Here is a 16901-nt window from a genome sequence, read left to right as displayed (position 1 = left end):
TGTCCCAGTCTTTGAGAACCAATGGACTGTAGCCCGCCAAGTTCCTCTATCCATGGAATTCTCGAGGCAAGAATACTGGAGTGGGTTGCCATTCCTTCTCCAGGGGAACTGCCCAACCCAGGGATTGAACCTGGGTCTCCTGCATTGCAGGCAGACTCTTTACAGAATTTCAGTCAGAGCCACCCGGGCTCCTTAATCTGCCTCTATACCTGCTTAAAACAAGTTTGTATTTTAAGGTTTTTACTTTTTTTGGCCCTGCTAGGTCTTTGTTGCGGCAAGGGCTCAGCAGCTGCAGTGCAGGGACCCCATTGCCCCACATCCCAGGGATGTGGGATCCCAGTTCCCCTCAGTTCAGTTCAGTTCAGTTCAGTTCAGTTCAGTTCAGTTGCTCAGTCGTGTCCTACTCTTTTCGACCCCACAGACTGCAGCAAGGCAGGCCTCCCTGTCCATCACCAATTCCCAGAGCCTACTCAAACTCATGTCTATTGTGTCAGTGATGCCATCCACCTATCTCATCTTCTGTGCTCCCCTTCTTCTCCCACCTTCAATCTTTCCCAGCATCAGGGTCTTTTCCAATGAGTCAGTTCTTCCCATCAGGTGGCCAAAGTACTGGAGTTTCACCTTCAGCATCAGTCCTTCCAATGAATATTCAGGACTGATCTCCTTTAGGATGGACTGGTTGGATCTCCTTGCAATCCAAGGGACTCCCAAGAGTCTTTTCCAACAGCACAGTTCAAAAGCATCAATTCTTCAGCGCTCATCTTTCTTTATAGTCCAACTCTCACGTCCATACACGACTACTGGAAAAACCATAGCTTTGACTAGACGGACCTTTGTTGGTAAAGTAATGTCTCTGCTTTTTAATATGCTGTCTAGGTTGGTCAAAGCATTTCTTCCAAGGAGCAAGCGTCTTTTAATTTCATGGCTACAGTCACCATCTGCAGTGATTTTGGAGCCCCCCAAAATAAAGTCTGTCATTGTTTCCATTGTTTTCCCATCTAATTGCCATGAAGTGATGGGACCAGATGCCGTGATCTTAGTTTTCTGAATGTTGAGTTTTAGGCCAACTTTTTCACTCTCATATTCCACTTTCATCAAGAGGCTCTTTAGTTCTTCGCTTTCTCCCATAAGGGTGGTGTCATCTTTGTATCTGAGGTTATTGATATTTCTCCCAGCAATCTTGATTCCAGCTGGTGCTTCATTCAGCCTGGCATTTTGCATGATGTACTCTGCATATAAATTAAATAAGCAGGGTGAGAATATACAGCCTCGACGTACCCCTTTCCTGATTTGGAACCAGTCTGTTGTTCCATGTCCAGTTCTAACTGATGACCTTCATACAGATTTCTTAGGAGGTAGGTCAGGTGGTCTGGTATTCCCATCTCTTTAAGAATTTTCCACATTTTGTTGTGATCCACAAAGTCAAAGGCTTTGGCGTAGTCAATAAAACAAAAGTAGATATTTTTCTGGAACTCTCTTGCTTTTTCGATGACCCAAACTGCGGCCCCTTCATTGGAAGGTGGATTCTTTATCACTGGCCCACCAGGGAAGTCCCTATATTTTAAGTTTTTGTTTAAGATTCTGTCAACTGACTGTGACTTTGTGGGTGCACTACCCTTTGATTCTGTCACCATGTGTTTTATAGTGAGTCAGTCAGTTCAGTCACTCAGTCGTGTCCAACTCTTTGTGACCCCATGAACCACAGCATGCCAGGCCTCCCTGTCCATCACCAACTGCCGGAGTCTACCCAAACCCAGGTCCATTGAGTCGGTAATGCCATCCAACCATCTTATCCTCTGTCGTCCCCTTCTCCTCCTGCCCTCAATCTTTCCCAGCATCAGGGTATTTTCAAATGAGTCAGCTCTTCACATCAGGTGGCCAAAGTATTGGAGTTTCAGCTTCAACATCAGTCCTTCCAAAGAACACTCAGGACTGATCTCCTTTAAGATGGACTGGTTGGATCTCCTTGCAGTCCAAGGGACTCTCAAGAGCCTTCTCCAACACCACAGTTCAACAGCATCAATTCTTTGGTGCTCAGCTTTCTTTATAGTCCAACTCTCACATCTATACATGACTACCGGAAAAACCATAGCCTTGACTAGACGGACCTTTGTTGACAAAGATGCAAAACTATGTATGTTGGGGGGTGAACATGGTGCATTTCTGTGACCATGTGTGTGATTGTGTTATTGTGTGTGACATTTGTGATGCTGTGAGAATGTGCTATAATAGAAAATGACTGGTGGAAAGTGGAGGAAGTGTGTGGTATGATAGTGCATGAGAAATGGTGAGGACTAGGCTAATGGATGTGGGTTTGTGCAAGGAATTCTGCTTAGTGGCATGTGATTAGAAAGCACCTACTGTGTGCCAGATGCTGTTGCTGTTTGTCATGCCACGATAGACCTAGGAAAAAATTAGCTTTAAAAATGGAAAATCAAAAATCAGAGTAGAAGGGCAATTTCAAGAGACCTATTGTATGTGTATTTGGATAACAAACAGATATCTGGATCAACACAAAACAGTAAAGAGCACCAAAGATGGAAACTACAGGGTTAACACATAATACTATTGTCTATTTATTTATTTATTTTAAAATATTAAATATTTATTTATTTATTCAGGCTGCCCCATGTTTTTGTTGTGGCATATGGGATCTAGTTCCCTGACTGGGAATTGAACCCTTGCCCCTGCATTGGGATATCAGAGTCTTAGCCACTGGACTATCAGAGAAGTCCCAGTATTTTATTATTTAATTCTTGCCAAATTACAAATTACTATTTAAACAAAAATAAAAACAATGTAGTCACAGTTTTATATATTCTTAATACATAAATTAACAGATATAGAAGCGAATTGTATGACAATAACACAAAGGCCAGGAGAAGAGAAGTAAATAGAAATAAACTATTGTAAAGGTTCCAGTATTCTATGGGGAGTAATGTAATATCCCCCATGCAATTTCCATTTGGTGTCAATCAAGACATACCATTGGCCATGATTTAATTTTTAAAAAAGTGATATATTTATGTATACACCAGTTACTGTATATACAATAAAGGAATGGAGAAGAGGAAAATGAAAGACTAGAGAAAACTGTCCTGCAGTAGTTAGGATATAGTAGAACCAAACTGCATTTTTCTAATTGAGAATGTCCTCTTGGTAGGTAGGAACAGAATTTTGGAGTAAAGTAGCAGGATTCTGTTTTAGTAGACACCTCTCTGTTGCTGGAACATACCAATTGTATCTTCATCCTTCATTTCCAACTGTGTAGGTGAGTATGTCTCATTGATTGGCTGCCCATCAAATTGTATTCTGATCTGCCTTATTGACAAACTCAGTCATTCACTATAGACTTTCATTAGTTTACTAAGTTGTTGTATGCCTCTTAATCCTTTTTAAAAATACTTATCTGTTTATTTGGCTGCATCAAGATTTAGTTGTGGGCAAATGGACTTTTTAGTTGTGGCTGGTGGGCTTAGTTGCTCCACAGTATGTGGGATCTTAGTTCCCTAACCAGGGAGCAAACCTTCATCCTTTCCATTGCAAGGCGGATTCTTAACCACTGGACCACCAGGGAAGTCCCTATGCTTCTTAAAATGCACCACCTGCCACCTTCAAATTAATATGATCATTGTTCTCAACCTTGACTCCCCACTTGGCCTTTTGGTCAGCCATGGCGAGAACTAGTCTTCTCAGCTGCTGCTTCACTGGATCCACACCAAACACACACACACAAGCGGCAACAGGAGCAGCAGCAGAAGCTGCTCGTAGCTTTGAGCTTCACTCCTTCTTCTTTTTCTTATATCCCCAAGCTGGGCAAACTCAGGTGCTCTCTCCTTTGACACTAGCAGGAGATTTAAACCACACAAGCCTCTGCCATAAACACTCCAAGCCAGTTTCCTTTCCTTGCTTTCACAAGCCATTTGCAGACTTTCTTGGGATGCCTGCTTTGCTTTTCCTAGAAAGCTTCATTGTGTGAGTGAGAAAATGTTCATTTCTTCTTGGTGTGTGTGTTCAGCCTCATCCATCTCAATATCCTAACCAAATTTGGGGTTGGGGTCCATCATGTATTTGCCGATTTTAATAGGAATAGACACCAATGTCTTTTTTCACAGGTGACATAATCATCTCTGTAGAAAATGCAATGGAACCTCTAAATACTCTAGTAGAAATACTAAGTGAGTTTAGCAAGGTATCAAGCTACAAGTTACAAAAATCAATTGTATTTCTTATATACAGTTGGAAATTGAAATTTTAAAAAATACCAATTAAAATGCATCAAAAACTCTGAAATACTTAGGAGTAGACCTGACAAAAGATTTTGTTACCTGTACACTAAAAATACAAAACATTACTGAGAGGAATTTAAGAAGAGATATATTATGTTCATATTATGTTGCATAGTTATGAGATTCACCATTATAAAGATGTCAGTTCTCCCCAATTTATCTATATACTGAATATAATCTTAGTGAAAATGCCAGATAGATTTTTTAGTGAATGAACAAATTCCTTCTAAAACTCTTCTTGGTGTTTGAAATGAAAAAAGAAAATTGTATATGAATGTATATAGCAGCTTTAGTTGTAACAGACAAAAGTTGGAAAAGCCCATATGTCCTTCCATGAAGGAATGGCTAAACAAACTGTAGTATGTTCACATGGAATTCTACTCAGCAATAAAAAGGAATGAATTACACATATAACAACATGTATGAATCTCCAGGGAATCATGCTGAGTGAAAAAGTCAGTACTCCAATTACATACTTTATAATTTCACTTATGTAACATTCTTGAAAGGTAAAATTACAGAAATGGAGAATACATTAGGGTTGCCAGGTCTTAAGGAGAGGGTTTCGGGAAAGAGAGAAGTGGGTGTGGCTGTAGAAGGACAACATGAAAGATTCTTATGATGATGGAAGTATGTTGAGAGTATCAATGTCAATGTTCTAATTCTGTGTATAGTATTGCAAGATGTTACCACTGGGGGAAATTGGATAAAAGGTATATGGGATCTCCCTGAATTATTTCTTAAAACTACATGAGAATCCAGAATACTGGAGTGAGTTGCCATTTCCTCCTCCAGGGGATCTTCCTGATCCAGGAATCTAACTCTAACAATCTCTTGCATTGGCAGGTGGTTTCTTTACCACTGCACCACCTGGGAAATATTCTTGCCTGAAGAATCCTATGGAGAGAGGAGCCTGGTGGGCTATAGTCCATGGGGTCACAAAAGAGTTGGATACAACTGAGCATGCATGTGCACGCGCGCGCGCGCGCGCACACACACACACACACGAGAATCCAGAATTACTGCCAAACAAAAAGTTAAAATTTAAGAAAGTTAGGCCAAAAGAAAACAAATTCTAAGGTGGTAGAACAAAACCCAACTGCTTTATAAATGTAAATTTACTAAATATGTCAAAAAGTAAGACTGTCATTTATTTTAAAAATAAATATTATTTAATGAGACATACTACAAAAATAAAACAGTTAAAAGAAAAAGTATAGAAAAAGATAATGCACTAGCCAAAAGAAGCATGGTGAAGCTATAGTAATATCAAAACAGACTAAGACAAAAACCAATATTATAAATAAAGGGTAAATTGCATAATTTCTTTTTAAAAAGTATTTATATTTATTTGGCTGTGCTGGATCTTTGTTGCGGCATGTAGGATCTACTTCTCTGACCAGGGATCGAACCCAGGTCCCCTGCATTGGGAGCACAGTGTCCTACCCACTGGACCACCAGGGAAGTCACAAATTACATAATTTCTTATTGGATCAATTTAACAGGAAGCTAGTACAACTCTAAATATGTATCATCAACAAGAGAGCTTTAAAATAGATAAAGCAAAGCTTTACAGAAATAAAAGGAGAAAGAGACAAATCTACAAGTATAAAAAATGAAATCAGGAAGCTGGATGGACATAGAACCAGCTCTGTTCTCTTCTCATCTTTTAACAAAATAATTAGCAAAAAATAACTCTTACAGGTGACAGAAGAAATGTACTGCTGGTAAACACACATGAGACAAATAATTAAGACTTATTTAGAGGACATGTTCTCTCTACGCAGTGTTTAGGAGTCTCTTTACCCTTTCCAGAAAGAGATTCACACTGTTCTGAAACAGTGCTGGTTATCATCTAGTGAAAGGAAGCCTGTGAAAGGAAGACTGTTTTTTTCTGCTTCCTAGAGATAGCACAGTTCTTTAGTTTTGTGGCTTTGTATAGCTTTACAGTAAGCTTATGAGCAAGAAGCCTCTCTGATACCTTCAACAACTTCAAGTTCCTGATATTCAGCATGCTGTAGTCTGCAGTATTCCGTTCTCTTTGCCAACATACTATTACATAAAAGCATCATGTTTTCAAAGAGATTTTCTCCATTTTAATCTCTACTGCAAAATTACTGTAGTGAGTCTTCAACTTTCATTGAAAACTTTTTAAATTCTTAAATCAGAGTGAAACTCAAATGAAATGTTGAAAAAAATCAGGTCTTTATGGCAGGAGTGACATTAAAGTCTGGTTTGCTAGATTCTTAGGTTTTTGCACCTAGTTACTTCTCTGCTTTTCCACCTACACTTTTCACTCCTGATGTCGAGGCTACTTTGAATTACTGACATGCCCTTTCATCTGATGGCTCAAGGTCTTTGCCTTCTTCAGCATCTTTCTAAATTACCTGTATTATCTTTGTCCATAAAACACACATGGATGTGGAATAACACAGTGTAAAAAAAGTAAGGGTGTTTCCAGCAATACACATTCACAAAACTACGATTTTTTTTCCATTTAATATTTTGGTGACTGTGGGGTGTTGACTTAATCATGTAAGTTTCAATATTTTACCAGGTGCCCGTCAGAAAAACAGAAACACAATGAACACAAGCACACTGTCTCTCAAAAACTGCAGGGTCAGAATCAAGACGTCCCTAGAACAGACGACGCGACCACGGTCACACGAATCAAATTCGCACGACCCCAAAATCACTGGACCTCAAGAGTCTCTCGACCCGCTAGGCACCCTACCCCAAATCCCACCGCAGAAATCTTTCACACTGGATCACCCAAGGGCACTCCTCCCTTCTCTGACTGCCGCCCGGAGCTTGAGGCTCAGGCTGGCCCATCTCCTCGTCACGGTGCCAAGATCTTTTCCCATCTTCACCCCACTGAAGTCCAGTCCCAGGTGGGGCCGGGATCAAACGGAACTAAACCGACTCTGCTTCCTTCACGGACCAGCAACCATAATGCCGAGAACCCGAAGATATAGCCAACTGCGCGGAGCAAGCGACTTTTTGCAGAAAATAGATTTGGACCGAGGAGGCCTCTGGGAAATGTAGTTCTGGGCAGCAAAACCGCGGACCTTTTCAGATTCTCCTCAGCACCAAATAGCACTCCCAGGCTCCGAGTGCTAGACTCATGGGAGGCAGCTGCTGCAAAACTCAGCTGAGGTCCCTCGGCAGATCTGAGAGCCCCTCCACGGTGCGGTGGGTCATTCCGGTTACCCTGACAGCGGGAGGACCAGTCCCTCCTCGGCGAGCCGCGGGGGCCTCTGGGAAGAGTTAGCGGCATCTAACGGACCTGGGCTGGTGCTGCCTACCGCCACAGTCGGCGCTGACCTGAGTGGCACCCCTCACTCGGGCCGCACCGGCTGTGCCACTCGGGCGGTGTTGAGGTGTGGAACTGTGGCCTGTGTCTGCGGGTTCGCCGGTGAGTCTTCGGGAAGCCTCGAGCTCAGAATCCGAAACTCTTTGTGCTGGGTGGAGCAGGGGCCTGCGGCCCACTGGGTGCCTATGTTGCTGGAGGAGGACGCCGGGCAGGGGCGGCGGGTTCCCTGAGGCCGAGGGAGTGGAGAGTGAAAAACTGAGTGTGTGACTCGATAGGACTTTATTTTCCAGACATTTGTCCGTGACTCATGTGGCCGTGGAGTCGTGTGTGTAGGCGGATTTTGTGGATGTGTTTTTTCCCTTTTCTATTTCCATATGAATGTGGCTTCGAACTACAAAGCCTGTGTGTGATTTGTGAGACTGTACCAGTGCTTCGTTTCTTTGGTTCTGGTCATAGTAAATATGTTTTTCTATTAGACATCAGTAGCCCCAACACGTTGTTTTAGTATTTGTTTCAAGTTGTATTTTCGTGTATTCGCCATATTTTGTGTGCTTAGTAACTTCATGCTCCTTGCCCCCCACCCCCAGCCCCAATTCAAAATAAAGAAAAGCTCCAAGAAAACAAGAATCATTCATACTTCTGCCAGCCACTATCAAATTTTATTTCCCATCTTTTCATTCCCCGTGAATATATTATATATATATATGCACAGTAGCTTGAAAGTTGGAAACACACTGTACATACAATTGTGTAGTCTACCTATGGTATTTAACAATGTGCAATTAATATTTTTACATTTAAACAATTACACATCTATGTGATCATTTAACAGGTTTTTTATGGTATACATGTTAATGCATTTACTCTTGTTGATGCGTAATTTGGTTCTTTTCAACTTCTTGCCATTGTAAAGAACGTGTTTATTAGCAACTGTTTGGCACGTTATGATGCACTTTATTAATTTTCGGGGGCAGGCTCTTAGAAGTGGAACTGAACAGTTGAAGTGTATGTGCTTATTGAAGACTACCTGCATTTGTGCTAAGTCGCTTCAGTCATTTCCTGACTCTGCAATCCTTTGGACTGCAGCCTGCCAGGCTCTTCTGTCCATGGATTCTCCAGGCAAGAATACTGGAGTGGGTTACCATGCCCTCCTCCAGGGGGTCTTCCCAACCTGGGGATCGAACCTGTGTCTCTTAGCTCTACCTGCATTGGCTGGTGGATTCTTTACCACTAGCAACACCTGGGAAGTGCAAAGACTCCCTAATTCTATCCAATTATTCTCTGGTAAAGTTCCATCTAATCTACAGTATTATTGGCATAGTATTAGATTGCCTATATTTATACACCCTTGATAACAATGGTTATCATTAATATTAGTAATCTTTGTTAACCTCATAGATGTAAAATTATTCCTTTAATTTGCAGTTATTTGATTACTATTGCAGTCAACCATTTTAAAAATAATTTTTTGTGAATTATGTGTTTTCTAAGTTATTTTTCTAAAGCAGTGTTCTATTTTCAAATTTCTTTTCCAGGTTCTTCAGGTATTATGGATTTATTCATTCATCTACTCACCATTTATTGAATGCTGCATGTGACAGGAGTTAAAAGATGCTTGGGATATAGCATTGAACAAAGTAGACAGACTCTGCTATCATGGTACTTAAATTGTTGTGGGTCAGATAATAAGTGAGGTAAGTAAATTTAATATAACATACATTACATAGTGAAAAATTCTAAGAAGTAAAGAAGGAGAATATATAGAATCAGGGATAGGACTTTTAGGTGGGGTAGCTAGAAATGCATCCTGAAAATGTAATAATAAAGATATGAAGGAAATTAGGAGCTAATTATGCACAGCACATGCATATAATTAAGGGAAGAGGGAACACCAGTTAGAAGAGCCCAGGTGGAAATATGCCTGTTACCAAGAGGCTGCTGCTGCTGCTAAGTCGCTTCAGTTGTGTCCGACTCTGTGCAACCCCAGAGATGGCAGCCCACTAAGCTCCCCCGTCCCTGGGATTCTCCAGGCAAGAACACTAGAGTGGGTTGCCATTTCCTTCTCCAGTGCATGAAAGTGAAAGTCGCTCAGTCGTGTCCGACTCCTAGTGACCCCATGGACTGCAGCCTACCAGGCTCCTCCGTCCATGGTATTTGCCATGCAAGAGTACTGGAGTGGGGTGCCATTGCCTTCTCTGACCAAGAGGCTTGGGTGGCTGAAATAGAGCAAATAAGAGGGAGAGTAGTGAGAGATGAGAGAAGAAAGGTAACTGAAGGGCCAGAGGCCAGATCAGGTTGGTCCTTGTGGGCCATGTTAATGATCTTGACTTTTACTCAGAATGAGGTGGGAAGTTGTGGGAGAGTTTTGAACATGTGATTTTATCTGCTTATGATTTAAGAGGATTGCTTTGGTTGGTCTGATGAGAGGATTAGGGCAAGAAGACAAGGACAAGGGAAGATGTGGAGAGACTAATTAGGAAACTATTGCATTAATCTAGGGAAAAGATGTTGGTGACCTAGACGAGAGTAGTAAAAATGGTGAGAAGTAGTCATGTATGGCAATTTGCTGATAGAACTGATGTGGTGTATGACAGGATGACACAGTATTTTTTAATCTGAGCAATTTGAAGATTGGAGTTATTACCTGAGAAGGGAAAGAGAGTAGGAAAAACCTGGGGCATAGGGAAATAGTGAGATTTCAGTTTGGAATATTATATGTGAAGTATGAGGTGCCCATTGGGTATTTAGGTGGAAATATTAAGTTGGCAGTGGGATATACAAGTGTACAGTTCAAAGAAAGGTCTCAGATTGGAGACATACACTTGGTAGTTATTAGCATGTAGATGCACGCACGTGTGCTCAGTCATCTCCAAATCTTTGTGACCCCATGGACTATAACCCACCAAGGCTCCTTTGTCCATAGGATTTTCCAGGCAAGAATACTGGAGTGGGTTGCAGTTTCCTACTTTTGGGGCTATTCCTGACCCAGGGATTGAACTCCTGCTGCTCCTGCATTGGCAGGCAGATTCCCAGGCACTACACCACCTGGGAAGCCCCTTTTAGGTGATATTTACAACCAGACTGGATGAGATCACGTTGTAGGGTAGATGGAAAATGACAGAGGTAAAGGACTAATCTTTGGGTCACTTCAACATGACAAAGTCTGGGAAATGAGGAATCAGCAAAAGAGACTGAAAGGGACCAGCTAGAATGATTGAGAGAGAACTCTGTGATATCCTGGAAACTGAGGGAAGAATGTGTTTTAATGAAAATTGTGTCAGATGCTGCTGATAGCCCAAGCAAAAGAGGACTGAGAAAGTAATGTTGAATTTATCAACATGAAAATTGTTGGTCACCCTGCAAAGCAGTTTTGGTGGAATAAGGACCTATAGAGAAAACTGGACAAGGAAAATTGGTGATAACAAGTATAAACCACACTTTAAGTTTTTTCCCTTAATGGAAGGAGTGAAATGGAGTGGTAGGTGGAGTTAAGAGGTAAATAATAACCCTGTTCATATACTGAGTGAAATGGTTCAACAGAGAGAGAAACTTGATAAAGGAGGAAAGGGGAGAAATGCTATAGACATGTCCTTAAATTGAAGAACAAATGTTAGGGTCTGAGGATAAAGGAAAAGAATAAAGTAATCACTTAGGAGACTGGGACAAAGAATAGAGAAATATAATATGATCTCCAGACAGCACTGAAGACCCACTTGCTGTTAGTTTTCATGAATTTAAATTGAGCCTATTCCACGTGGTTGATTTTTTTCCTCCTGCACTGTTCATATGCGTGGTTGTCGCCACAGATAGGGGAGGGGAGAGTAAAATTTAACCAGAGTTGTTGGTTTCATGAAGTAAGAAAGAATGATATGAGAGAAAGGGGCAAGGGAGTCTAAGTTAGCAAGAATTAATTATACTAATTGACCGTGGGTTCAAGGCCAGGTAAGTAGAAAAGTGGTGGGAAGAGGGTGAGGGAAAATGAAAAACTGTAGAATGAAGAAATGGAAGTTCCTGATGGTGGTGAAAAGTGGTTGAGTTGAAATGCGAGAGGAAGTAAGGTGGAAAGACAAGGATATTTTTCCCTTTAGTTGCCAAATGTTCAAAATAGGATAATCCCCCTTTGAATCACCATATTTGTTTTAGAAAATGTGGAATATTGTTAGCTATATTTCAGTAGGGATTACAAAATGGTGATATTCAAATCCTATCATTCTTTCTTCATTTACTAGCTGGAATATTTTCCTAAGGAAAAAATGTCTGTCATCAATTCTGATTACTTTAAGATACAGTTTGGATTTATAAGGATTTGTTGTTTTTTGTGTAAATATTTAAGTCAATAATTGTAGTAGCTGATGTAAAGTATGCTTGTGTATCTATGCATGCATGCCTGCTAAGTTGCTTCAGTCATGTCCAACTCTTTGTGACCCATAGGCCGCCAGCCTCCTCTGTCCATGAGATTCTCCAGGCAAGAACATTGGAGTACGTTGCCATGCCCTCCTCCAGGGGACTATCCTGATCCAGGGATCGAACCTGAGTCTCTTACATCTCTTGGATTGGAAGGCAGGTTCTTCACCACTAGTGCCACCTGGGAAGCCCCTTCTCTGATACAGAGCTATTGATAAGTTCATGGGGCATCTCCTACATATGCACTCCTATTCTTGTTCACCAAATGTGCTTAAGCTCTCCATAATGTAGTAGTCATCTTTATAATCAGCATCTTTGGGGAATGTATATTCTTGGCCTTTCTGATGGCTCCAAGTATCATTTTGCTACAGAGTGACCTTTAATCTGCCTTGTGGGTACAGGTTTCTCAAACCACAAAGCAAACCTTGTCTAAGGTTTTTATTCTCTTTTATTCTCTTTTTTAGCTCTGCCTTCTCAGGCCCAGTCCATTCCCAGAAAGAAGAGGAAATGAATGAATTCCAGGTAAATTTTAAATAGCATATTTGTTCCCTGCCTGATTTTAAAGAGCAGTTTAAGGGAATTGTAGTAATCCATACACTAAACTGGAAAATCCTATACAGATAAAACATATTTTCAGAGGAAACAGAGTTGGAAGATTAAGACCAGGAAAGTTAAAATATGATTATGCAGAAATGTATTCACTTAGAGAGATTAAAGTTGGGCTTCAGTTTTGAATTTCATTACTATAGGTAAACAAGAGCAGAAATTCATTATATATTTAAGTAAGTTTTTCATTGGCACCTAGGTCAATGAATATATTATAATATATATAGGGAGACTTTCTGTAGTTGGTAAAACAGCTTTTTTGATAGTCTGGGGTTTTCTTTATAATTAAAAAAATTTTTTGGCTGTGCTGCATGGCTTGCAGGATCTCAGTTCCCTGACCAGGGTTTGAACCCAGGCCACAGCAGTGAAAGTGCTGAATTCTAAACACTAGACCACCAGGGAGGTGGTCTGTTTTGATCAGGGATAAAGCAAAGATTATATGTTAAAATATCCCAGCATTGGAAATAACACAAATCAACATCAACAGAAAAAGAGACAGTATTTCTTGCAGTGGGATAGTATACACACACACACACATTCTCTCTCTCTCTCTCTCTTCATGCAGTGGGATAGTGTACACACACACACACACCAAAACAGAGTACTGCAACTTACAATATGGATAATCTCACAAACATGTGACATGAAAGAAGCCAGATAAGAGTACATTCTGTGTGGTACCTTTTATATGAAGTTTGAAAACTGAGAAAACTAGTCTCAGTGTTAGAGAATAGTGGTTACTGAGCAGGTAACCACTGGGGATATGAGGGATATGAGGGAATCTTTTAGTATGCTGAAAATGTTCTATATTTTGATCTGAGTGATGGGTACACAAATATGTAAATGTATAAAAATGTCTCAGTTTGTACTTTTAAGATTAGTGCATTTTACCACATTATTCTATGTATGTCATACCTCATTTAAAAATAAAAAAACAGACTATCTGAAGAAATAGATGGGTTATGCCTTTCAAATGACCCTATATAATTATCTTTTTCCATGTATGTTTGCTGCAATTTGGCCACAATCTAATCATTTATGGTGAATTGTTATACTTTCAATCTACTAGAATGTGAACAGAGTAAAAGTTTTATTTGGTTTACTGCTCTATCCACCGGAGAAGGCAATGGCACCCCACTCCAGTACTCCTGCCTGGAAAATCCCATGGACGAAGGAGCCTGGAAGGCTGCAGTCTATGGGGTCGCTGAGGGTCGGACACGACTGAGTGACTTCATTTTCACTTTTCTCTTTCACGTATTGGAGAAGGACATGGCACCCCACTCCAGTGTTCTTGCCTGGAGAATCCCAAGGATGGGGGAGCCTGGTGGGTTGATGTCTATGGGGTCACACAGAGTCAGACACGACTGAATTGACTTAGCAGCAGCAGCAGCTGTATCTACAGCCTCTAGAACAATGCTTGGTATACCTGGTTTTTGTGAATGTGGTTGTAATGAATCCATGGTTCCTTATTTCTTCATTTTACCCTTAAAGTAATGTCTGTTTGCTCTTCAAGGAAATTTCCTCAGAACTTCATCCTTTTTCTCCAAACTTCCTTTGGAATCTTTCTCTTTCAGATTTTATCCTGTACTCTTAGCTACTAAACATATTTCAATTTACTGCCTTTTCACTCTCAGCTCAAAGATTTGCTTTACTGAAACATTCCTTTCTTTGACCAAGTGCCCCTATCTCATAGCTTCTCTGTATGTCCAGTTTTTCCCTCAGTTAATTTTCAAAGTGAACACACGTGTGTAGCCAGCATAAGCACTGGATCGAGAAATAGAATATTACCCTAACACCCATTGGACTCTTTCTGCACCTTTCCAAGTTTTTACCCCTACTCCAGGGGTAACCACTGTTTAGTGTATATCACTATAGATTATTTCTGCATATTTTTAAACTTTATGTAACTTTATGTACTTGGTGTCTGACTTCTTTTGTTTAATATTTTGTCAGATCTATGTTGAATTGCTGCATGTAAGCTGTAGTTCACTCAACTTTATTATTGAATAATTATATATTATTCAATTATATGAATAAACCATAATTTTATATATCCATTCTGTTATTGATTGGCATTTAGGTAATTTTTATTTGGGAATAATTAAAATATTGTTCCTGTGAACTTTCTATTAGATTTTTGTTGCACATATGTGCATATCTCTTTCTACCAAAGCAGAATTGCTGAGTCATAAGTTATGTGTAAGATTACCTTTTATTGATACTGGCAAACAGTTTTCCAAAGTGGTTGTCCAAAATTATACTCTTAACAGTACATGAGAGTTCTCAGTTATTCCAAGACAACATCTTGAGTGTATTCTCTATGGTTACTAGCTTGTTTTTTGGTATAATATGAAACTCATAGGTAGTAAAACAGAAGCTCAACTAAATTTGAGTACATAAAAATTACATTCTCCTGTTAATACAGTCACCATAAATAAAGTAAATTTGCAAAACCTAACAACAATTTTAGTAATACATATGGCAGACCAAATCTGGTATTTAAATATTTACAAACTAATTAAAATCCAATAGAAAACTGCATATAATACATGAAAAAGAATCTACAGTTGAAAAAATAAAACAGAACAAATGCCCAGTAAAAACTGTAAATAATAATATCTATTGTTAATCAAAGTTTTACATAGATTACCTTATATAGTCTTCATAAAGAGTCTCTCTTTCCTATTTGTTTATGTTTTCATTTATTTCCCTCAACTAGTATGTAAGTTCCAGGAGGACAAGAACTTATGTCTATCTTCCAGCTATAACCCTGGACTCTAAACCAGTGCTGGGCATATCTAGTAACTCAGTAACTTACTGAATAAAAAACTATATCTCTAGGGCTCAAATATGAATTATTTTCTCATTCTCTTTAGTGGCAGTTAATATTCATAATGAAAACCTCAACTACTATGAGACCCTCAAATAGTCTCTGAGCTATCAAAAAACAAACAAAAAAAAGGTTCAGTTGTTTAATTCTCCGGTTCTACTACTTTAACATATAGAAGAAATAGAAGAGCTGAGATTTCAGTGGTATTACAGAGACTGAATCAAATGAACTTATTGATACAGTGTACCTAGGTGTTATAGAAGAGTTATGAATCAAAATATATGTTACAGTTCCATTTTTGGAAAAAGGGGGTTAGTGTTGTTATTAAGAAAGGTAAGAAAGTTAATGGCAACAACTGCTGAGTATTATATTACTTCTTACAAACCTAATACGGAATAGGTATCAGTTCAGTTCAGTCGCTCAGTCGTGTCCGACTCTTTGCGACCCCATGACTCGCAGCACGCCAGGCCTCCCTCTTCATCACCATCTCCCAGAGTTCACTCAGACTCACGTCCATCGAGTCCGTGATGCCATCCAGCCATCTCATCCTCTGTCGTCCCCTTCTCCTCCTGCCCCCAGTCCCTCCCAGCATCAGAGTCTTTTCCATTGAGTCAACTCTTCGCATGAGGTGGCCAAAGTACTAGAGTTTCAGCTTTAGCATCATTCCTTCCAAAGAAATCCCAGGGTTGATCTCCTTCAGAATGGACTGGTTGGATCTCCTTGCAGTCCAGGGGACTCTCAAGAGTCTTCTCCAACACCACAGTTCAAAAGCATCAATTCTTCGGCGCTCAGCCTTCTTCACAGTCCAACTCTCACATCCATACATGACCACAGGAAAAACCATAGCCTTGACTAGACGGACCTTAGTCGGCAAAGTAATGTCTCTGCTTTTCAATATGCTATCTAGGTTGGTCATAACTTTTCTTCCCAGGAGTAAGCGTCTTTTAATTTCATGGCTGCAGTCACCATCTGCAGTGATTTTGGAGCCCCCCAAAATAAAGTCTGACACTGTTTCAACTGGTTCCCCATCTATTTCCCATGAAGTGATGGGACCAGATGCCATGATCTTCGTTTTCTGAATGTTGAGCTTTAAGCCAACTTTTTCGCTTTCTTCTTTCACTTTCATCAAGAGGCTTTTTAGCTCCTCTTCACTTTCTGCCATAAGGGTGGTGTCATCTGCATATCTGAGGTTATTGATATTTCTCCTGGCAATCTTGATTCCAGCTTGTGTTTCTTCCAGTCCAGGGTTTCTCATGATGTACTCTGCATAGAAGTTAAATAAGCAGAGTGACAATATACAGCCTTGACGTACTCCTTTTCCTATTTGGAACCAGTCTGTTGTTCCATGTCTAGTTCTAACTGTGCTTCCTGACCTGCATACAGATTTCTCAAGAGGCAGGTGAGGTGGTCTGGTATTCCCATCTCTTTCAGAATTTTCCACAGTGTATTGTGATCACAC

General features: G+C 40.2%; 1 protein-coding gene, 1 non-coding gene and 1 pseudogene across 3 annotated transcripts in view; 1 reads left to right on the top strand and 2 right to left on the bottom strand.

Moving 5' to 3' along the window:
* ZNF569 (zinc finger protein 569) overlaps nt 1–16901 on the top strand; it is a 91586-nt gene that overhangs the window by 58034 nt on the left and 16651 nt on the right. Inside the window, exons 1-4 of one of the 2 annotated variants that reach the window (XM_068991962.1) lie at nt 7582–7704; nt 9138–9296; nt 12034–12162; nt 12471–12528. The exons of the other annotated variant lie outside the window; for it this stretch is intronic. Coding sequence (XP_068848063.1) covers nt 12514–12528 — 15 coding nt within the window. The 5' untranslated portion in view covers nt 7582–7704; nt 9138–9296; nt 12034–12162; nt 12471–12513. Of the gene's footprint in view, nt 1–7581; nt 7705–9137; nt 9297–12033; nt 12163–12470; nt 12529–16901 lie in introns of those variants that run through there. 2 annotated transcript variants of the gene reach the window in all.
* Nucleotides 3204–3675, bottom strand: LOC138095978 (small ubiquitin-related modifier 2-like; annotated as a pseudogene).
* Nucleotides 5681–5753, bottom strand: TRNAG-CCC (transfer RNA glycine (anticodon CCC)). The gene has a single exon. It is a non-coding gene; the product is annotated as a tRNA-Gly (tRNA).

Source organism: Capricornis sumatraensis, chromosome 20 (genome assembly GCF_032405125.1).
Source record: "Capricornis sumatraensis isolate serow.1 chromosome 20, serow.2, whole genome shotgun sequence".
Taxonomy (NCBI): Eukaryota; Metazoa; Chordata; class Mammalia; order Artiodactyla; family Bovidae; genus Capricornis; species Capricornis sumatraensis.
Note: the sequence above shows the minus strand (reverse complement) of the source record. Positions and strands in the feature narration are given on the sequence as shown.